This window comes from Equus caballus, chromosome 2 (genome assembly GCF_041296265.1).
Source record: "Equus caballus isolate H_3958 breed thoroughbred chromosome 2, TB-T2T, whole genome shotgun sequence".
Taxonomy (NCBI): domain Eukaryota; kingdom Metazoa; phylum Chordata; class Mammalia; order Perissodactyla; family Equidae; genus Equus; species Equus caballus.
In genome coordinates, this window is record NC_091685.1 from 78,949,513 (window position 1) to 78,971,508 (window position 21,996).

The 21,996-nt window shown below is 34.5% G+C and overlaps 1 protein-coding gene across 4 annotated transcripts in view; it reads left to right on the plus strand.

The window, feature by feature from the left end:
- Positions 1-21,996, plus strand: part of FSTL5 (follistatin like 5) — a 718,704-nt gene that overhangs the window by 467,143 nt on the left and 229,565 nt on the right. For all 4 annotated transcript variants that reach the window (XM_001500089.5, XM_023636361.2, XM_023636359.2 and 1 more), the window contains exon 7: positions 15,251-15,417. In XM_001500089.5, coding sequence (XP_001500139.2) covers positions 15,251-15,417 — 167 coding nt within the window. The remainder of the gene's footprint in view (positions 1-15,250; positions 15,418-21,996) is intronic.

Consider the following 21,996-nt stretch of genomic DNA (forward strand, 5'->3'; position numbering starts at 1 on the left):
TTAACTGTGCTAATTACAGAGCTTTGCCTTTATGAGCATAAGAGGAATTAGTTAATGATCTCAGTGTATTCCTGGGTTGCTATTTTAACAAAATGGTGAGCTTAATGTCTGAATTATCTAATATTAAACTGGTAATTAAACAGTACTTGGGAATTGTTGTGTTCTGTGTGTTCATTTGTATTACTGTTTCCAAAATAGATGAAATACTATCAAATACGCATTGGAGGACATGATGTGACACTCTTTATAGACCAAATTAAAAAATAAAATAAAACCTGCATGGGTTTATCAAATTTCCGTGGAGGGAGTAATACTGACAAAATATTTCTACATAACTTAAACTGCTTATGCTACTATTTTATTGATAATGAGCAATTAAGAAATCATTTATCAACTGGCATATTTTTAACGTTTTTATTGAAGTGACTAGAAGCATGTCTATTTAGAGTTATATCTATTTGGTGAATTGAAATGTTGATAAAGTATACTGCTTTATGGATAATCTTGTCTTTTTGCCTTTAAATCTATTTGTATGATATCAATCTTGTAACAGATACCTCAACTGAATCAAAACAGAGATTATAAAGCAGAACTCAGATACTGAGGCATAAGACCCCTGTATGAGAGAGAGGGGCTCTTTCTCCTGTAGACTCCCAACAGGAGAGCAGCAACACTGGGTGCTAAAATTCAGAAGAGTTCTCCCAGGGATAAGATTTATATGCGTCCTAGGGCTGGCCTGGTGGTGAAGTGGTTAAGTTTCCATGTTGTGCTTTGGTGGCCCAGGGCTTCACAGGTTCGGATCCTGGGTATGGACTTAGCACTGCTCATCAAGCCATGCTGTGGCAGCATCCAACATAATATAGAGGAAGATTGGCACAGATATTAGCTCAGCAACAATCTCCCTCAAGCAAAAGAAGGAAGACTGGCAACAGATGTTAGTTCAGGGCCAATCTTCCTCACCAAAAAAAAAAAAGAGAGAGAGAGAGAGAGAAAGAGATTTGTATGCATCCCTCTGTTAAACAGAATGGGACACATCTTGACTGAGAAGTTTCTTTGTCAAAGTTAATAGTTCCCTTTGTGCCTTCTGCATATTGATTACTTTTGTTACACTTTTCCTGATAAACTGCTAAATTGCAGACCTAATCTCCTAATCTCCTTCGTCATTAACTGCCTTTTAATATATGATACCCAATCGAACAAGCCTAGCAGGGAGCCCCTTGGCATGGTGCCATACCATACAACATGCCCATACAACAGCAGTGCCATGCCCTCAGTGCAGCTTCAGACAGTCCAAAATATGCTGCTGGACCATGCCGCTCTGGCTGTTGAGTCTTGGAGCAATTTTATCTTTTTCTAAGAAGAGATGCAAATATAAAAGGGAATGGATCATTTCTTATTTTAGTATTACTTACATCAAAGGCTAGGACAGCAATGGAGAAAAGAAGTCAATGGGTAACAAGATTCTCCGTGAGAGATTTTCCCTGTTGCCTTGTATTCTGCACATTCCTTCCATTGAATCAGCTGTACCAAGTCTTTTCGTTTTATTCTTTCCTCATTTCTATTCTTTCTCACTGTTTTCTTCCCAAAGAAATTCCTTTTTATTACAATGTAAATGTTGTAAAACTATAAGCTTACATTCCTGCCAAAATACATATTTGCATTAAAAAATTTCTATTAATAGTGAAAACGTATAGAGTACTTTTCTTTTACATTGAACTTTTACTTCTCTTTAGTTGTATACTAAATAGTACCACACCAAAATAAAGTCACTCTTGTTGACAATTTTATATGTAGTACAGTATTTCATAATATCTTAACCTTAATTCTAAATGAAATGGATTATAAAACTTAAAATACTATGGCTTTTTCTTTTGACAATTTATAAATGTACATTGTAATACTTTGCTAATTTTACATAATTTTCAAAAGGAATTATAAATCTTCTTTATGAATTTAAAGTAAATATAAAATGTATTCTCAAAAATAATCATTTAAAATATAAACAAATGTTACCTGATAAAATAAATTATGTACTTTATATAACAAATTAATAATACAAAACTCAGACTTAATTATAAAAACAGTGACATTTGACAATTGAATTATACTCTATGAACATTTATTTATTACAAAGAAATGAATATAGTGTCAGAGACTAGAATTCATCAGTATATGAGTTTGATCCACTGTTTTATCTATTTAACCAAAAACAACTGTTTTACTTGTTTTTCATATGATGCTATAAACACTTTAGACATTTGTTATTTAAGGATTACTAAAAATCCTTTGGATTTGCCTCAGCAGCTTCTCTTTGAAAAAATGTATTTCATTTTTCTAGTCAGTACTGTTCACAAAATTTGCTCAAATGAGTAGGATAAAGATACAATACCTTAGGAAAATCTGCACAAATTTGTGTAACTTACTACAAATATTGAATTGACATAAAAGACTGCAATTTTTACACATAAAATAAAGCTGCAAAATATAGATTCTGACATTTATTGTACTGGAACCCTTTTCTCAGATAATCAAATGTGCTTTAGCAAATCTGAGATCTATACCCATAGAATTTAAATTAAAAGCCATGCAAGGGCTGGCCCTGTGGTCCAGTGGTTAAAGTTCTGTGTGCTCCCCTTTGGTGGCCCAGGTTAATGGGTTCAGATCCTGGGTGTGGACCTACTCCACTCATCAGGCATGTGGTGGAGGTGTCCCACATACGAAGGGGAGAAGGACTGGCACAGTTGTTGGCTCAGGGCCAAACTTCCTCAAGCAAAAAAAGGGGAGAATTGGCAAAGGATGTTAGCTCAGAGTGGATCTTCCTCAACAAAAAAAGTTCCAAATTATATAAATACATTTTCAATCTGTGTAGTTTAAATCTAGTACATTAATTTTAGCAATCAATGTACAGCGTATCTATTCGCACTTACTGAGTGAAGTTTGTAATTGTTCATATCCCTTCTTTGTTTTGATGATGAAGATAAATGACCCTAAATCTGAGATTTTAGGCATTTAGATAGCATTTGATTTGCTGGGGAGCTTCCAATTGTAGTGTATTTACACAGGATTTGTAAAGTCGTGGTTTCAAGTCAGTGATATTGTTTAAAATTATGCTTAAAAGATCCTAAGAGAAGTACATATTTAAAGCGATTAAAACTACATTCATATGCAGAGAAGATACCTCCTGGCTTTTCAAGTGATATAAAACCATCATTGTATGGCAAGAATCATAGGTATGTAAAAATCCTTAAATTTATATCTTTTTATTTTGGAAGAGGTGAGATGTGAAAATAAATGACAACAATCTCTGTTTTTCTTCATTTCTCGACCTCCCTAGAAGTATAGACCATAAATAAACGCTACTTGTCCTCTCATTAATGCTTTGTCAACCCCACATCTCTTAAGCATGAATGAGAAGACAGAGCGAAGGTAAGCAAATATTGGTAATTTTTCAGAAAATGAAACCTGATTTTGGACTGTCAGTGGAAAACTGCAGTACACAAGTCAAAAAGGAAGACTTTACCCAAGACTTCTACAATAAGAGTCAAGACTGTTGTAACAGGAGGAGCGATTGAAATCACCTCCGCTGAAACAGAAGGTGGGGGGTTATTAAGCGCTGGGTGAGCAAGTTAAAACAGACTGAAGGACAATGGGGTGGAGATGAGGTTGGTCGACTTGATTAGGCCTTGTGTGTCTGCTAACTGGCGCTATTGGAGCTAGGCTCCTACCTTCTCGCAAGACTGGGATAGGGCATGATGTTCCTTGATGCTTACATTCCGAAGGGATGGCTCCCAAGTACTTGAGAAAGACATTCCTGGGTTGTACAACTGGCAAGAGGCTAGGAGAACATTTACATCTCAAAGGCACAGAGAAAAATTTGCAGTTGCAAATTTTCTAAAGTAAATGCTCTAAGGAAAGGGAGGCCAGAGGCCTATGAAGACAGGTTTTGTCTAAAGTTTAGTCAAACTGAGGGAAACGCTAAGGCTGTCTTGGTCAGATCCAGGTCCCTCTGATTTCTTAGAGAAAAAGTGGTAGCAGAGTTGGCAAGGGTTCCTTGGAAGATTTTTCCTTTTCAAAAGCTTTTCTGCTAAGCATTTTGGTGGTTAAAGACACATTTGAATTAAAATGTTCCCTATTAAAATGGAAATACTCTCTTGGAAATCAAGCTTGTTCACAGATTAGTACTGTGAATGCCTTACATGGGATAATCAGATTGCTTTCCTTCTGGCTGAGAAATGTGCCCTGGGAATTAGTATTTTGTTGGGTGTTAAGAAGAGAGAAGAAATGTAATTGTTCTACATGATAAACTTGAAGAACATAAACCCAGAAGGATGCTACTATCAGGGACTGAGAAATTGCATTTGGACAGGACAAACTTAACTTACTTTTACATTTTGCGTTAGATTCTAGGAGTAGTAACTGTCATAGTTTTTATAGAAACTCATCCTTCCGTTATTTACAGAAGACTCAAGATAAAAATTAGAGTGGTGATTTATGAACTCACCCATAAATAAATGGGAGTGATTTTCATGTATTCTGTATGCAGTTATTTAATGCTTAGAGTTCTGAACCTAGAGAATGGGTAGAATCCAATAGATCACATTTAAATAACTAAAGCATGTCCAAGGAATGTAAAACCAGCAAAGTAGTGTTTCAATGACTAAGAGATGTTCTGTAAAGGGCCAGACAGTAAATATTTTAGGCTTTGCTTATTTTAAGTTTTCTGTAGCACATACTTCACTCTGCCTATATAGCTGAAATCAGCCACAGACAGTAGCGTAGACAGTACAGTAATGAATGGATATGGCTGTATTCCGGTACAACCTTATTTACAGAAACAGGTGGTGGGCCAGATTTGGTCCATGGGTGTAGTTTGCCAGGCCTATGACTATGTGAACATTTGCTGATGTGAAGATGGCTCTAATACGCTCAATTTTTATAGCCTACCTGAGTTGATGCTCTAGTTGCATGGTATTAAAAAAAAGGCCAAGAACTAAGAATTTGTCAATAAACTTGAAAGTGAGAAGAGAAAGAAAGGCTCTCTAGACAGAAACTCTCTTTAGAGTTGAAAAGGGCAATTCATTAGCTGATTAGAGCTTGGCTGGCTTGAGAATAGTCAACTCCCTTTTTTGTAATTTTCTGTTCATCAATCTTGAGAAGCTTTTGACCTGTGCATTAGAAGGGAGATTCCCAGGCTCAGAGCTGACACTACTTATGAAACCTGATGCTTTCCCAATTGTAAATGAATAAATTGGTAGTCCAGTATAAACAAAGGTATCCTGTGGTTTTGATTAGATCAGTCAATCTCCAATAGTCTAATTAATTCTGGATGAATTGTTAAATTTGTTTCTGAATTTGCCTAGCTGACGCCCAGTCTTCAGATGCAGTGAAAGGCTGCCAAAAAGAACAGCCAGTGTGCAATTCCCCATCTTTCACACCTATTTGCTGTTAATATATTAGAGAGACTCTAACTCTGTAAAACTTCACAGTGAAGGCGAATACTTGGATCCCAGTTTCAGTTTTATCAGTAAGTGCAGTGCATTAAGGCAAATAGCAATCTCTTTTATCTGAATTGTTTTAATTAGGCAAACAATACTAAAGTCTTTTACAGTTTGAAATGCTCAAGTTCTCTTACACTGCATGGAGAGAATAGTTGGTTCATTTAGCTCTGACTGACTGTAATCTAAAAAATTGTGCAGTTTTTTCAATTTGTTAAAGACAGAACAAATAATGTATCATTTGATTGACTCCAACGTTAATACCCTCAAGAGAAGTTGAAGGAATGAACACAGGTTAACATTCTTTCCTTAAATTTGCAATAGCTTTTTTTTTTTTTTTTGGAGGAAGTTTAGCCCTGAGCTAACTGCTGCCAATCCTCCTCTTTTTGCTGAGGAAGGCTGGCCTTGAGCTAACATCCATGCCCGCCTTCCTCTACTTTATATGTGGGATGCCTACCACAGCATGGCGTGCCAAGCAGTGCCGTGTCTGCACCCGGGATCCAAACCGGCATACCCTGGGCCGCCGAAGCGGAACGTGTGAGCTTAACCGCTGCACCACCGGGCCAGCCCTGCAATAGCTTTTTATCATGCCACTGAAGACACTGTTAACATACAGGAAATGAGTATTGATTAGCTGATTGCCTTACCCTGACTGACAAATGAGTATTCAAGCCAACTCTTCATGCTAGATTCTCGTCTTCACATCTGTATCTAATTTCTCCTCCAAGTTTACTGCACTGAATTCCATTTATAAGTGATCATACTGAAATTTTTAAAAATTATTAAAGATAGCTCTGTATGTCACGTATTCTGTAATTTAGACATTCAGAATACATCAAATTTTCTCAAATTGTATATAGTATTTATACCAAGAACAGGAAAAAGATACTTGATTACTTCAACATCTCATTGATATTTTTCATGGCTTTTTACAAGTGGAAGAGTGATTATCATTATGTTCTGTATCTTTTTTTTTTTTAACATGCATATATTTAAGTACAACGTCAAGGATGCTTAGTTTGTATGTAAGAGTAGAACCAAAGTGGAGTATAAACAGCCTTACGGGTCATGAGCCTGGGTTTTCCCTCTTACGCTTCAGTGATATCTATGGAAGGGAAACCAATATGATTTTACATAAACAGCAACTTTCTCAAAGTGATCATAATGTTATATTCCTAAACATGGTGGAATGGTGTGTATCTTAACCTACAAATATTTCAATAGTTCTTCACAAGCAATAACAGCTGCATCATATTCAGAATTTGCTAATGGCCAGGCACAGTAATAAATATTTTAAAATACCAAATCTTATCTTCACAGTACTCTTAAGTACTCTTAGGTACAATCTTCACTTTAAAGATGGAAAAATTGAAACTCACAGAGTTTAAATAACTTGTCAGAAGTCTTCCAAATAGTGTGCATTGGAAATCAAACTGAGGCAGGCATCAAAGTCATCTTATTGATCTGGGTCTTACTGATGATACAATTTATGCTTTTACCCTCAAGCCTAGTTAGACTTCATTGTCAGTAGCATGTATTTTTAAAGATAATTGTTTTACAAGATATCCAAAGGTAGGATGTTTTCTCTCTTCTCACCAACTGTGATCAAGAACCTGAACTTCTTCTGTCTTTGCATTTGCCATCCTTAGTGTGTTGGGGAAAGTTCCTATCTCATCAAAAAATGGCTGGTGAAGTTTCAATTAATGATTTGCTCCTCACATAATAGCATTACAAATAGAAAACAAACTAGCACCATGATAGCATCTACCTCATAGGCGTGAAGATTCAATGAATCAGCTACTTAGAACAATGCTTGACTAACAGTAAGTGCTGATAATTGTCCTTTGACTCTGGTACCACAAGGAGCAAACTACTTCTCAAGATATTTTAAACTTGGTATAATATGCCTTAAAATATTAATCTTATTATTCCAGCCTATATACCTATAATGTTAATACCGTCTAGTTGTATGAACCTTTGAAGTTTTCCAAATTATATAGTTAAAATGAACTTGACCACTTTGGGTGGTCACCCACTTCTCTCTATTGGATACAATTTTTGTTAGGTCAGGTTTCATATAGAAACTAGTCTTCAAAAAAAGAATTATTTTCCAAGTCGTTAGTGTCATACATATCACTGAATGAATAGGCTTATTCTTCACATATTGTAGTTTAAAATTCAACTTAATAGAATTTAGTTCAATGGGAGAAATTAAATAAAATTGAACAGAAAAGTTGAATGGTAATTGTACTGCAGTTATAAGACCACAGAAGGAATATCAAAACCGTGAATGAAAAAAAAAGAAAATGAGACTCGCTATTGTGAACATGTAAAACTGCTTGAAGTAGGATCAAAATACCGTGCTGTCTATAATGCTGCATTGTCCTTATTACAGAGTTACAAAGAGAAGAAAAAATGAAGTTCCAATTTTGCCCAAGAACCTTTGTTTCATTGTTTTACGGAAAACCTTCTATTGAGAAGTCCTTTTTTCTATCTTCCCATAACTTAAATCTCACCAATGACATAGGAAATGACCTTTTTGTTTTAACTGCTAAATAATTTTCTTTATGCTTCTGATTATGTCCTTCTTGTTTCTTTCAGAATTTATGGCAAAAATAATCCCATTCTCATTTGCATTCTCAGAATTTTCCTCTCTACCAGTGCCTTTTCTTCAGGATCAGCTCAGGATTCCTTTATTCTATTTCTTACCAGATGTTTCTCTTTTTAGAACTCTCCTCCTTTCTTCCCCTGTCCAATATATTAAAGGTATCTTGAAAATTTATGCATTGCTACCTCTGCTATTTCTTTACAACATGTAAACACTCTGCCTTCTCTATGTCATACTCCAGGCTTCTGCAAGGCATGTGGTTAACTTGGTCCATGAAGTGGCAGGGCAAGTTGTCTAGACCAGGCTTCATTTACCAATGGAGAAAGAAAGTTTATAGGTGAATTTACACTCTTGTTCAAGGTATAAAAAAATTTATGTTGCTTAATATTCTTCCTGACATTTGTTATCACTAGACTTTGTAATTTATGTCAATCTGAAGGATGTCTGTTAAATTTGCATCTCCCTGAAATGGTTGAGCAGTTTCTCAGATTTTTCTTAGCCATATGGATTAATTAATTCATGCAGCATTGGTCAAGTCTTTTGTTGATGGTTCTTTGGAGTCGTTCGTCTTCTTTGTATTGATTTTTATGAAATCTTTATTAATACTGCATATGATTTCTTTGTTAGTTTTGTGGGGAGCAAATGTCTTTTCCTGGTTGGTTGCTTGCATTTTTGGTCTTTTTTGAGGAAGAGATGATCAAAATTATAATGTAGTCAAACTTATAAATCATTTCCTTTATGGTGAGTTTTTTTGCTTCTTGTTTAAGAAATCTTTTTCTACCTTAAGACTGAAGATATTCACTTATATTATGAAACATTCTTGAAAAGTCAAAGTTTAATGTTAAACTTTAACACTTATATTTAAATACCTCCTTTGCTCTCCTTTCCTTCCTCCAACTTTGAGCTTCCCTCTAGGATAATTTTCTTTCTGCCAGAACAACAACTTTCAAAATTTGCCTCAAGACAAGTTTACTAGAGATGAACTTTCCTATTTTTTTTACCATATTTACTTTATTTTAACTTTTATGAATGTGTATAAAATTCCAAGATTGATTTTATTTTGTTTTATCGCTTCCAAGATATCATCCTTCTAGCTTCCTGTTCCTGTTTTTCCTGATAATATCAGTTACCTATCTAACTCTTCCTGACTCTGAAGGCAGATTGTATTTTTTTACTTGCATAACTTTGAGATTTCTCTTTCTATTTGAATTTCTTCAATTTCACTCTTAAGTGTGTAGATGTGGATTTTTCTAGTTTTTCATTTGCTTTGTTTGAAATTTGCTGAGCTTCTTCAACCTATTGATTGGTATCTTTCAACATTTATGGAAAGTTCTCAGCAACTATTTCTTTAAATGTTGCTTCTGCCTCATTTTCTCTGTTTTCTCTTTCTTGGAAAACCTATTTTTGTTAACCTGGCATGTATTTTCAAATCTTTGTCCTTAGGCTTTTTATTCTGTAAAGTTTCTTTTAGTATCTTTTCCAGTTTATCAGTCCTCCTTTCTGCTGTATCTAATCTGCTCTTAAGTACATCAATTTACTTCTTAATTTCAGTTATCACATTTTCTACTTATATAATTTCTACTTGACTCATCATAAACTTATAATATTTATAGATTATAGATTTAACTTCTATGTCAAAATTTATAAACTGAATTTTATTTTCATAATCATAATAAATGTTACAATCCCATTGTGTTTATTACTATTATATGTTATTTCTGCTCATTATCATCGTCTTTTCTCTTTTTTATGTCATGTTATCCTTGATTGTTTGCTAGATATTTTATTTTAAAAATTGTTTATACCAATGATTAAATGACTAAGATGATATTATCTTACTATAGAGAGGAAGGCTTTATGTTTTATGAGACATCTAGATAAAAGTGGGCTGCAGTCCATACATTCACTTATAGAGTGAAGCACCTGAAAGCCCTAACATGGAGAGAGAGGTACTCTATATTGTACCTATGTCATGTGCCTGAAGGAACAAGAAGCCGCATAAGGGCATTTAGGCCTCTTAGTCATCTTCTCAAGATGGAAAAATTCCCAAAGCAATGTGTGACTCCAGGTGCAATTTCATCTCTCTAAGTTACACTTATCTTCAGAATGTCGGCTGGATAATTCCTTGCTGTCTTATCTCTTTCATGTTTTTAAAATATATTATTTGTGTTTAATTCAGTGTTGTTTATTTTTTGTATGTTGTTTTACTTCTTCAGTGGAAGAGTTAGTCCAAATTATCTAGTCCATTGCTATAGAAGGAAAGAAGTTTCTAGATCTCTTTTTAAATTTATTTTATTTTATAATAAAAATAATGTAAGCACACAATAATTTACAGATAAGCAATTAGTACCAAAAATTCTAGACTTTTTGTCATTATAATTTTGCGTATAACTTGGTAGTCTAAATTAGGTAAGCATTAACAATTATTTTGAAATCACCAATTTTTTGACAAAAGATCCTATTAGAATTTCCCAGTTAAGCAGCTTGTCATTGAGTAATTGTGGGTTTTTTTTATTATAAGAATAATTAATTTATTCCAGATCATCTAGTATTTCTAAGTGTCTTATTTTGTGTGACGTCTTTCTGACTGAAGTGTTATATTATTATCTGCTTTCAATAGTAATTTCTTTAGTGGAGTAGAGAAGGGAAAAATAGATATTATTTGAAAATATTACTGATAAAATTCCTCTAGGCTTCATTCCTATAATAGAAAGTATAAGCATTATTAGGGCAATAATATTATGAGGCTAGTATTTAAATAAATTTAATGAAATATTCAACATAAGTAAGTACTTAGGAACTTGAAATGATATTGGTATTTACAAGAACAGAATCCTGTTTATGGTAAATTGTGTTGGTCTTATGATAAATTATGTTCTTCCCATGATTTTAGAAGAATTGATTTTCTATCAAAGTTATTAAAAACATATTTTTAAAAAATTCTTATTTTTGATTTATTCAAGGAAGATTAGCCCTGAGCTAATATCTGCCACCAGCTCACCTCTTCTTTTGCTAAGAAAGATTGGCCCTGAGCTAACATCTGTGCCCATCTTCCTCTACTTAACACGTGGAATGCCTGCCACAGCATGGCTTCATGGGCAGTGCTAGGTCCATGCCTGGGATCTGAACCAGGGAACACCAGGCTGCTGAAGCAGAGTTCAAGAACTTAACCACTGTACCACCAGGCCAGCCCCTAAAATCAACTTTTTAACTTGTGTTTTACAAATATTCATAAAATTTTATTCCCTTTTTGTACTATTTAAAAATCACACACTATTTTTACCAAAGTTCCTCTTAGTATTTCCATCACCTAGTTGTTATTCAAATAAATGGTTCATGAATACCTACTTGCTGAAGTTGCAGTTGTGCTCAACTATACTTATCTCTCAGCCTCAGATTCTGCTGGAGAAGACTTACAACTTTTCATTCATTTGAAAGTAAGCTCTTAATGTTCCTCTAAGCCAAGTTGTGAAAATGAGAAAGTGCAGAAAGAGATCCACAAGGGCAAACCATTTTACTTGCCTCTTAGCTTCCTAAGTAAATCAAAAGAAAAAAGGTGGTCTGGAAATGGTATTAATAGTCTTCATAGCATGAAATCAGGAAACACCACAGCTAGAGCTCTCTTTTTTTTTTTTTTCTTTAGAGGAAGATTAGCCCTGAGCTAACTGTTGCCAATCCTCCCCTTTTTGCTGAGGAAGACTGGCCCTGAGTTAACATCTGTGCCCATCTTCCTCCTCTTTATATGTGGCATGCCTACCACAGCATGGCTGGCCAAGTGGTGCCATATCTGCACCTGGGATCCTAACCTGTGAACCCTGGGCCGCCTAAGCGGAACGTTCGCACTTAACTGCTGCACCACCAGGCCAGCCCCTAGAACTCTGATTTCTTTCCTTGAATACTTAAGAGGGCTCAAATAGGAGGCAAAGTTTGTAGGTCAAAAGAAGTACGAAAGTGTTTCAAAAAACTCAGTGCCAACTGTTATACCTAGCCTATATGTTTTTACCTTTTATCAGGGCATCAGATGACTCTTGATATTATGTGATAGATGATTTTATTTAAAGAAGATCTTTTAAACGTGCATTATCATTGGAGCTAAAGGGATGGAAAAGTGTACTAAAATGATAGATGTTATTTGCTACAAAGCAGTTGTCTATACATAACTGGCATATGATATTTGTGGATAGAATGCTATAGAATGAAATATGTATATTTCATTAATGTATAGCTATGAAAATGTAGATTAATCATAATTGATAAAGAGTTAAATTTTCAGTATTTTTCCTTGAAACTCTTATTTCTAAACCAAAAACGACGATCACTCAAAGATACATAAACACTCAGACACAACCAATAGCTCTTAAAATCAGTATTAAATTGGTTTACAAATTGATTCATAGTTGTTGTTTCAGATTGTTAATGCATTTCTAGACATAATCACCATTTTTCCATAAAATGAATAAATTCGATGTTTTATGAGAATTTTATTTACTAGTAAAGCATTTTATATGAAATTTAGAGTATAAGAATAAAAATGTGTAACATTTGTGATTTTGTGAGATTAAATATTTGCTCTTTAATAACTATCAGAAAGACAAGTACAGATGAGCTTGAAAGTTTTCTAAATAAAAGAAATATTGCTGCTGAATTTATTTATAAAAAAGACCACTTTATTTTGAGAAGTAACAAGTGAACATAATTGGTTTTGGGTATGTAGCTCTATATAATACATTAGGGAAGATGTAAAACCTGTGGTATGAAATATGCAGGAAAAAATTCTAAAGGGTTTTCAAAATATAGACCATTGTTGAATAATACATACTACTGATACAATTTAAAAAATCATTTTAAAATGTGCTCTCCCAATTAAAGAAAAAGTTTTTTCTGTGCATGTTAATATTCCCTGGGTGAATAGCAATTCTTGTTTCTAATTATGCATCCTCTAAAAAAATTACATTTTAGAAAATGTCCCCTGTAATGTTATGCCAAATATCAGCATTTATTCTAAGATGTTCATATTATCTAATTAGCATTGTAATGTATAACTACCAAAAGCACAACTAATTTCAATGGCCTGGGACCTAATACCACATGTAGGAGGTTAGTGAAGAGATCCCAAGGTGGCTTAGTAGCAGTGGTATTTCTAAATGTCAGAATAGCCAATGCTAACACACTGTGTTTAGAACCAGATGTCCCATTATCTCTTACACGATTTTATGAGGAACCAGACGGTGAAATTCAGGAATGTTAATGGAAAATTATTAATAATTCTTATGTGATACTCTACATGATGTTATTACTTCTGTAATACTCTCTCTTCTGGTAAGTTTGTAATATTAAAAAGCACCATGAACACCACGTCTTCAAATTTCAAACTTTTCCTATGCATATTTGGTCAAACATATGTAAATATAAATGTATAGAACAGAATGAGTATTAAAGAAAAGCAGATCGAAAATATTACCTATGTTCTTATTACTCAGGAAACATTGAAATAAAATGTGAATATAGGATAAATGTTATTAGGGAACACTAAACTATCAATGCAAGGACTGAATAGGGTTCTTATTACCCGTTTCTATCATTGTTTTCAGTAATGTAATGACCAAAACAATAAAGTTGAGCTGGGTCTCTCTCATAGGGTGTTTCAATTTCAAACATGTGCCTACCCCCTTGTTTGACAACACAAAACAATGGTGACTTAACTATGGCTTTTAGATTTAGAAACCAGATTTTCTATAACAGAATTTAAGGGCCAGTCTATTTTGGTTGATTTTCATCAGATAATGGTATGGCAGCCAACGGTCCATGACAACAGAAATCACTTAACATTAACACTTAACACGTGCATGTGGGGGATTATACGTTCAATCTTGACCTTCTGATACAAAGATGTGTGGTATTTTTGAAATTACAATTTGTGGTGGTACCAAAAACTGAAAGAAGTGTTTATTGAATAGTTATAAAACTTATTTGATTGGCATTTCTCTTCCTCCTCAAGATGAAGACACATTTCAGAAAAAGAGAAAGGAAGGTAGAATGGTGAAGGGGAAGGAGGGGAGTCTGTGGAGGAGATAGCAATGATTGCACCTGATTATATTTATTAAAAATTAAAAGCCAACAACTTTCTTTACTCAAACCCCATGAAAAATATCATCAACCACAAGAAAGGAACAAAGGACAATTATTGTCCCTCTAATCCCATGGAAATTTAGTTGGAACAGGAATTGTGATATTTCTAACCTGGCTAAGACTGAACAAGTCAAAATGCAAGACTCAGTCACACTGTAGAAAAGATAGAGTCTGAAAGTCAGCTGAAAACTAAAGGGCCATTTTCACATTGATGAAAACTGCTAGGATTATCTCACTCATCTCTCATGAAAACGGACCACGGCAGAGTTGTTAATTCCCGTAGTTGATAAGGATTGTCTGAAAACAGAAAGGGGAAGCCAGATCCAGATTACAAATGGTATTTTCTGGTTTGGCATAATTATTAGGAGAAATGTGTTCAATGGTTAGTTAAAAAACTAATATTCAACTATAAAATTTAAGGATCAGGAAGGGACTGTACTGTACCAACTCTGTCTGATAAAGGCAGCTGTCAGAGTTTCACTTAATTTGTGCTTGGTTGGTGAACATCAGCTTTTCCTCCTTCACCTTCCTAAATAAATCTTATTCCTTTAGAGTCAATTTATGTTTCCCAGCATAATGAGGCATTTTACCCATTCAGCTATGCTAGTGTTCTCTGAAGCCAGCCAGCAATGATGTCACCTCACCTATAATATAAATCTATCAGTGAATAAACAAAATAATTTTTATTTCAATGCCGATGACACATTGCATGTCAATTTGGCAGTTAAATAATTTATCTCTCTTTTGGGTGCAATCTGCCAGGCTTATTATAACTCTACCTCTGATATTCATTTCATGTTTAATAGTTCTTTGCCTCGTGAGAATGCTTGTCAATCAATTAAATTGAAATGTCATTCTGACCTTTTATTGGAAACAATTTCTTTTTTTTATTCCATCACAAGCTTTTTTTCATTTTATTCAAATTAAAAGCCTTAATTACTAGTATTCAGAAACTTTATACTAATTAACCTTACAAAACTACGTGCTCATCAACACTACTGACAATTTCTCTTTACAGAGGTTATCCAGCTGAGTCTGCCTGAAGATCAGAAACTAAGTGTTACAGCAGCAACCGTGGGACAAAGTGCTGTGCTGAGCTGTGCCATTCAGGGAGCCCTGAGACCCCCCATCATTTGGAAAAGGAACAATATCATTCTAAACAATTTAGACTTGGAAGACATCAATGTGAGTACATAAATAGGTGCTGTTTTATGATTTGTGTGTTTGATGTGATAAATTCGAGCCTTTGTGGAGTCTAAGGAGCTTAATGAATATTGGATGTAGAGTAGAAGAGAATTATTGAAACACTGGCATATCCATCCTGTTGACTGGAAGGTGCATTATGGATCATTTGAAATTACCCAAATCACTTGTATGGGTGTGATAAGAAGATTATGTAGCACTGTGTTTGTTGGATCACACTGAGTTGAAACACAAAGGTCTGACTGTCAGAATTTTTATAATTACCAGCAATTAATCCCTATGTATTTGCTGTTACAGCTGAGCAACAGACTACAGTTTGTGAAGTGTTAAAGTGGGTAAAAGCAGTTTTTGCTTCAAATACTTCATGATGTATTAGAAACGGTAAATATTAATCAAACAAATAAATGGCTTATTTTTGTGGAATGAATGAACATGTTTCTCCACTCAGGTTCACTCCTAGAGCTTCAGAATCTAAACTCAGTTCAATAGGGTGCAGCTCTAAAGGTGAAATGAAAACAGAACAAACTCCAGGGTATTCATCTGTTCTTTTTATGCTATCTGTTTAAAGTGAACATCCTCCTAGATCATGAAAAGAAGTAAAAATCATGTGTTATGGCATGTCCATGGAAATGAGGTGGGGCGGTCTTTTGCTTTAGTGATTTTGGGGTTTTATAACTTCTTTGTACATAAATTTCAGTATTTTTTATCATCACTCAAGAAAGCTATCACCATCCACTTGTTCTTTGCTGCTTCATAAAGAACCTTTAAAACGCAGGGCTGAGGGAGTCACTCCTATTTGTTGCATCTTACTAATAATGTCGTTTAAAGTCTTCAAATAATTCAAAAACAGAAAGCTTCTCCAATTTTAATTTTTTTTATTTTGATAAAATTTTCCTAAATTTGCATCTGAGAACTTATCTCAGAGACTCTATGGAGAATAATGTTTAATTCTCTAAGATATTAAGGACATTGTGCCATAGAACAGCTATAATCTCAGGAGCATTCGAGATTCTTTGAGAGGTATGGCCCTAGACAAAATCATCCTGGGTTTGTTTTATGGGTTATTATGTTACATGTTATCATTTATTTTCCACTCCATCCTTACATTCAAGCTTTCCATTATTATTTTCAAGAAGCCCATATAGTCTATGGTGCTGTGGTTTGAATATCTCAAAATAAGCTTAGGTGAATTGTTTTCAAGAATAAGGAAGAACATACTATAAGTGATATTCTGTGGACAATTTGCAAAAGTAGACACATTCTTGTACATGGATCTTGTAATTTATTTTGCTTACTTCCTAATGCTTGACTTTGTTCTACATACTGGAAATTATTAGAAAAATTATTATAGATAAGTTAGGTCTCTAAAATATACGTAAATAGTAACTAAATTGTGGCATCAGTAAACTGATTTTTATTGGATGAAGTTATTTTGAACACATTTCATGGAGCAGATAAATTTTAAGAATTTTAAAGAAAGTTTAATTTCACTTCAAGCTATATTTAATTAAGTTGAACAAGCATTCATAATCTATAGTGTACACATGACTACCAGCCTTTCAAATAGAACCACAGGGAATATCCAAAGACATCTTTTTTTTGAGGAAGATTAGCCCTGAGCTAACATCCACCGCCAACCCTCCACATTTGCTGAGGAAGATTGTCCCTGAGCTAACATCTGTTCCCATCTTCCTCTATTTTATATGTGGGATGCCTGCCACAGCATGGCCTGATAAGCGGTGCATATATCCATACCTGGCATCTGAACCGGTGAACCACAGGCTGCTGAAGTGGAATAGTGCATGAGCTCAACCACTGCCCCACCGGGCGGGCCCTCAAAGATATCTTTGAAAGAAAGGATATTTATTCAATTTCCCAGCATACTCCTGGTGTTTCCATTTAAGTACTATGACATCAACTGTCAAATTATCAAGATACATTTAAATGCATTTACCAATATAACCAAAATATGAATTAAAAAATTGTAAAATATCACTTTTGTATTTTGTTTTATACTTATTCCTGCTTAAAGTCTGCTAAAACAAGGACTTTACCATGTACATAAACAAAATATATGTATGTAGTTAACCACATATATAGAGAGAGTATATATACATATCCACTATACTATATAGTGTAGTATATATACATATGCACATGTAGTCAGCGTCATCTCTAGTGGACATCTGATGTGTTTTCTGTTTACGCAACACATTTTGAACACTCCTTCAAATATTTTGGCAGTGCTTTGATTTTTGCTTACCCAAGGTGACAACCAAAAATCTTACTTAATTGGCCTTCTTTGCAGTTAGGGAGCAGAAATGTGAATAGGGCTCTAACAAAGAAATTGCTGAACAAGACTTCATTTCATAAGCAAGAACAAGGAAATGCAGGCACTGTACAGAATTCACTCTCCCCATCCATCCTTCCTGGTGAGTCCTGTGGCAGCAGGATCCTATTTTCAAAGACATAGTGATCAAAACTCTGGAGTTGGTTAGTGTCCAGCTTCAATGGGGTCTTCAATCAGCTGGTCTCAAAACGTGGCTTGTGCATCTTTCCTGGCTTCTCATTCTCCAAGATGGATGCTCTGCTTTCCTGGATATTCTATGACTTTCCTAATATTTTTATTAAATTCTTTTCCTGCTTAAAACTAGCTATAGTGGATTCTATTGTTTGCCATTAAGAATGTTGTCTAATTAATGTTTTGGATGTTAAGAAACACCTATAATTATGTATCTTTAAAGTGTATTTTTCACCATTAGAGATGGATTTCTGAAGTGTGAAAGATCAGGATGATCTTACTATAGTAGAATACATTCTCACCTTGTTTACAAGCAAAGAAAACTTTCAAAAAGTTCAGATATTGGTGAATTTTTATACCCTATTGGTATGTTATCTATTTTCACTTAAGTGAATTTAATTCCCATTAAATTATGTAAAGTTAAAATTATAAATGCCTTTCATGTCAAAGGGAATGAGTGACAATTTGCAATATTCTTTCTGATTCTTTAATATATATTAGGGTTTAGTATACATTTCTTAGTCGATACATGAATACATTCTGATTATAAAAGATTAAAATAATATAGACGTATTATATCACAAAGCATACATCCCCTCACCTTTTATATCCACTTACTTCCATTCCCAAGTGCAGAAGAAATCCTGTGAGTACACTTTTAAACCCCCACGTGCATTGCAAATATAATGTTATTTATGTAATAGAATAGATTCATATTACGTCTCATTATCTCACTACCTCATTATTTCATTAGCCCTAAAAACAACAGCATGAAGCATTTACACATGTGGGGACTTATGCTAAGAGAGCCATTCACCCAAGGTTGGTGAGCTAAGAAGTGGTACAGCTGGGATGTTTACATGGCCTGGTGGACTCTGCATCATGAACGTAACCGTTGCATGGAAGTGAGATGTTCTGTGGTTTTCTTTGCCCTTTGGAAAATGTATCCCAAATAATTCTGGTCCCCATATATTACAGGTGGATTTGATACACTCTGCTGTTATATGTGGGCCTGATTGATATTCAGTTGCTGTTTGAAACCTTTCATTTTGCCTGTCTTCTGTTTTGTCCCAAATGAACAAAAAGATACCACTGAACTGCGGGCAGCAGTATGGCACAGTGGCTTGCAACATGGATGGGGGATTCACACTCTCTGGGCTCCAATTAATACTGAGTCCCTTGGGAGTGATGTGTCCTCAAGCAACATATTTAATCTACCTTATGCCCTAGCTCCTTTATCTGTAAATTGAAGATAACAATAGAATGAACTCATTTTTGTATAAGAACTAATGAGATTAAGCATTTTAAAGCTGGTAACACTCTATGAGGCCCATTGTAAATGTCCAATTAAACTAGGTATTTTGTTTTCTCTTCTCTCTCCTCCTCCTCCTTCCGGTCTTCCTCTTTCTTCTCTTCCTCTTAATAAAGGGTTTCAAGGAGCAAAGTTGTAAAACATTCCTAAAACAATAGGAATTCAATGTTAAGATATTGTTAAGCTAATGTTAAGTCCCAAGGGACTTTGGGAACTCACAGGAAGTGCTGCAACCAAATTTTATCCAATTATAGCCACTGAAATTGAAAGATTTGTTTCTATTCAATGCAGGTTTAGGAATCATGCTGACTTATCTTCCTAGCAATCTGGTATTAATCCCTGCTCTAAAGATATGCCATTAAATTCACTCAGCTGCTATGCATTCATTCATTCATTTTCCTTTGTATGTGAGTCCTCAGTCCTCTTTCCGCCCAAATTACTGATAAAGATAATTGGCTTATTTTGATCATCCTGTTTTGGGTGAAACTTGGCACACAAACTGCAATTCTGATATCACTGTGATTGAACCTGAGTCCTAATCCTGGTCTGATCAGGTATGACCAGGGATGCAGATGAGGAGCTCAGACTTATGGAATATGACTCTCCTATTGAACTTACTGCTCTCCAGCTGTTTCCTGGTTTGCAAGTTCCCTTTGTTAGGGAAGCTGAATTAAGGATGATGAGGCAAGCGTAGAGACAAAGATAGAGATTTGAGAGAAACAGGAGGTAGAAAATAGAATTGGTGAACAAGATTGGCAGTCAGGAGTGAAGGAAGGAGAGGAGTTGAAATACAGCAGTTTTGGATGTGTTGACTTTACCAAAACAATTTTCAGTAAGCGTTTGGATAGCAAATTTTTTGTTTTCATCTGGAAGAAATGAGGTATAAAAATCCTAGTCATTATTGTTTATATCTTATTTATAATATCTGTAGTTTTTCACCATTCCTTAAGTTATGTTATAATCTGGTCTATATTCAACATTGAAATCAAATTATGTCATACCAACCTAGATTCCAATCCTAGTTTTGCCGGTTATTAGCTATGTGATTACAATGAATTGATTGAAGCAGTTTAAGCTTTAGTCTCTTTGTCTATAAAAGGAGAGATTATCATAAAATTCAATGAAACATACTAAATGTGCAATAAAATATTATTTCTTTTATCACTGTTGGTAGCTTGATTCAATATGGCATTGTTGATTATATTTAATAACAAATGAAAAGCCCGTAAAAATATTATTTCTTTGAAAATAAGCTGATTTAATTTATATTATTTTGGCTTTTAACAACTTTACAGGTAGATTTGCTAGACAAAATACAGAACTCCCAGGTAAATTTGAATTTCAGATATACAATAAACAATTTGTTATTATAGGTATGTACCAAATGTTAAATAGGTTACACTTACAGAATCATTACTTATAAAAATCATTCTTTATGTCTGAAATTCAACTTTAATTGACTGTCATATTTAATTTGCTAAATCTGGCACTCTATATACCTGAAACTCAAATTGGTTTGAATACTACATTAGGCCACTTTCCTACAAATGATATTGTGGCTTTTATCACCAAGATTAAAAATTTGGACTACTAATGGTTCATGTGAATTTAAACCCTTGGCTTTGTAGATTCCTATTGTTTTCTCGTTCTTAGTGTTTGTTCCATGATTTTTGTTTTCTACATCCATCTAATCTGTGCTAGTAATTGTGTCCAGCACTGGGTAGAAGAGAGTGGCGAAAATACTGGATTAAATGAACAAAAGTTTATTCTTTCACAAAATACACTGTCCAGAGCTGGTATGACTGCTCCATGAAACATCTGGAACTCAATCTCCTATCTTTTTTTCTGGCATTCCAAGAGCATAGTTTTCATCTTCAAGGTCATCTCAGAGTTCAAGAGGGCCATTGGAGCTCCAGCCACTAATCTATATTCCATCAATCTGTAATCCAGGCTCACAGCAGTACAAAGCAAGTGAAAGATAAATGGCACTTATTCCTGGAAGTCCCACAACTGTTCATAGGTGGCTGATGTGCAGTAACTGCAGTAACTGTACTAGGAGGCTGGTAAACACAATCGTTCAGCCAGGCATCCTGCTCAGCCTTCTGTTACAAAGGAGGAACAGGAGAGCCATCTCTACTTCTCCATACAAGGCAATCTAAGCAGATAGAAGGTGTCTTACTGCATGCTTTTTTTTTTGCCTTTCTGCATTGATTGAATATGATTATTCATCTGAACTCAAATCTGAGCAACTCTGCACACCATTTTTGTTCCTTCCGTAGTTATATCAGCCTTCAATTTATTTCTTTGATTGTTTTGCTTTGCTTTTATAGGCCTTTCCATAAATATTCTACCAACTGTTTTTTTCTTTTCCTTCATTCTGATGATGTTTCCTTCTGCTCCTTCTTAAGACAGTTCTATCCCTCTAGCTTATTTGAAGTGATTCTTATCATGTCCAGTTAATCTCCATTTAAAGCTAAGGATTCTGTTGAAAAAAAAATCACTCATAGAAAATAAAACAATTGAAACGATTCTTTAAATTCAAATCAGAATCCAACTGCAGGTGTGGCAGCTCGCCATGTTACTAGGTTTTTTAAAATGCTAGATTTTCTAGCGCACAGCTGACAAAGCAAACACTGGGAGATAACGTATCAAAGCATAATAAATAAAATTTTCCTTATATGTCTGGATTTTTAAAGCCATTAATGCTTAATATAGAATATTATACCTT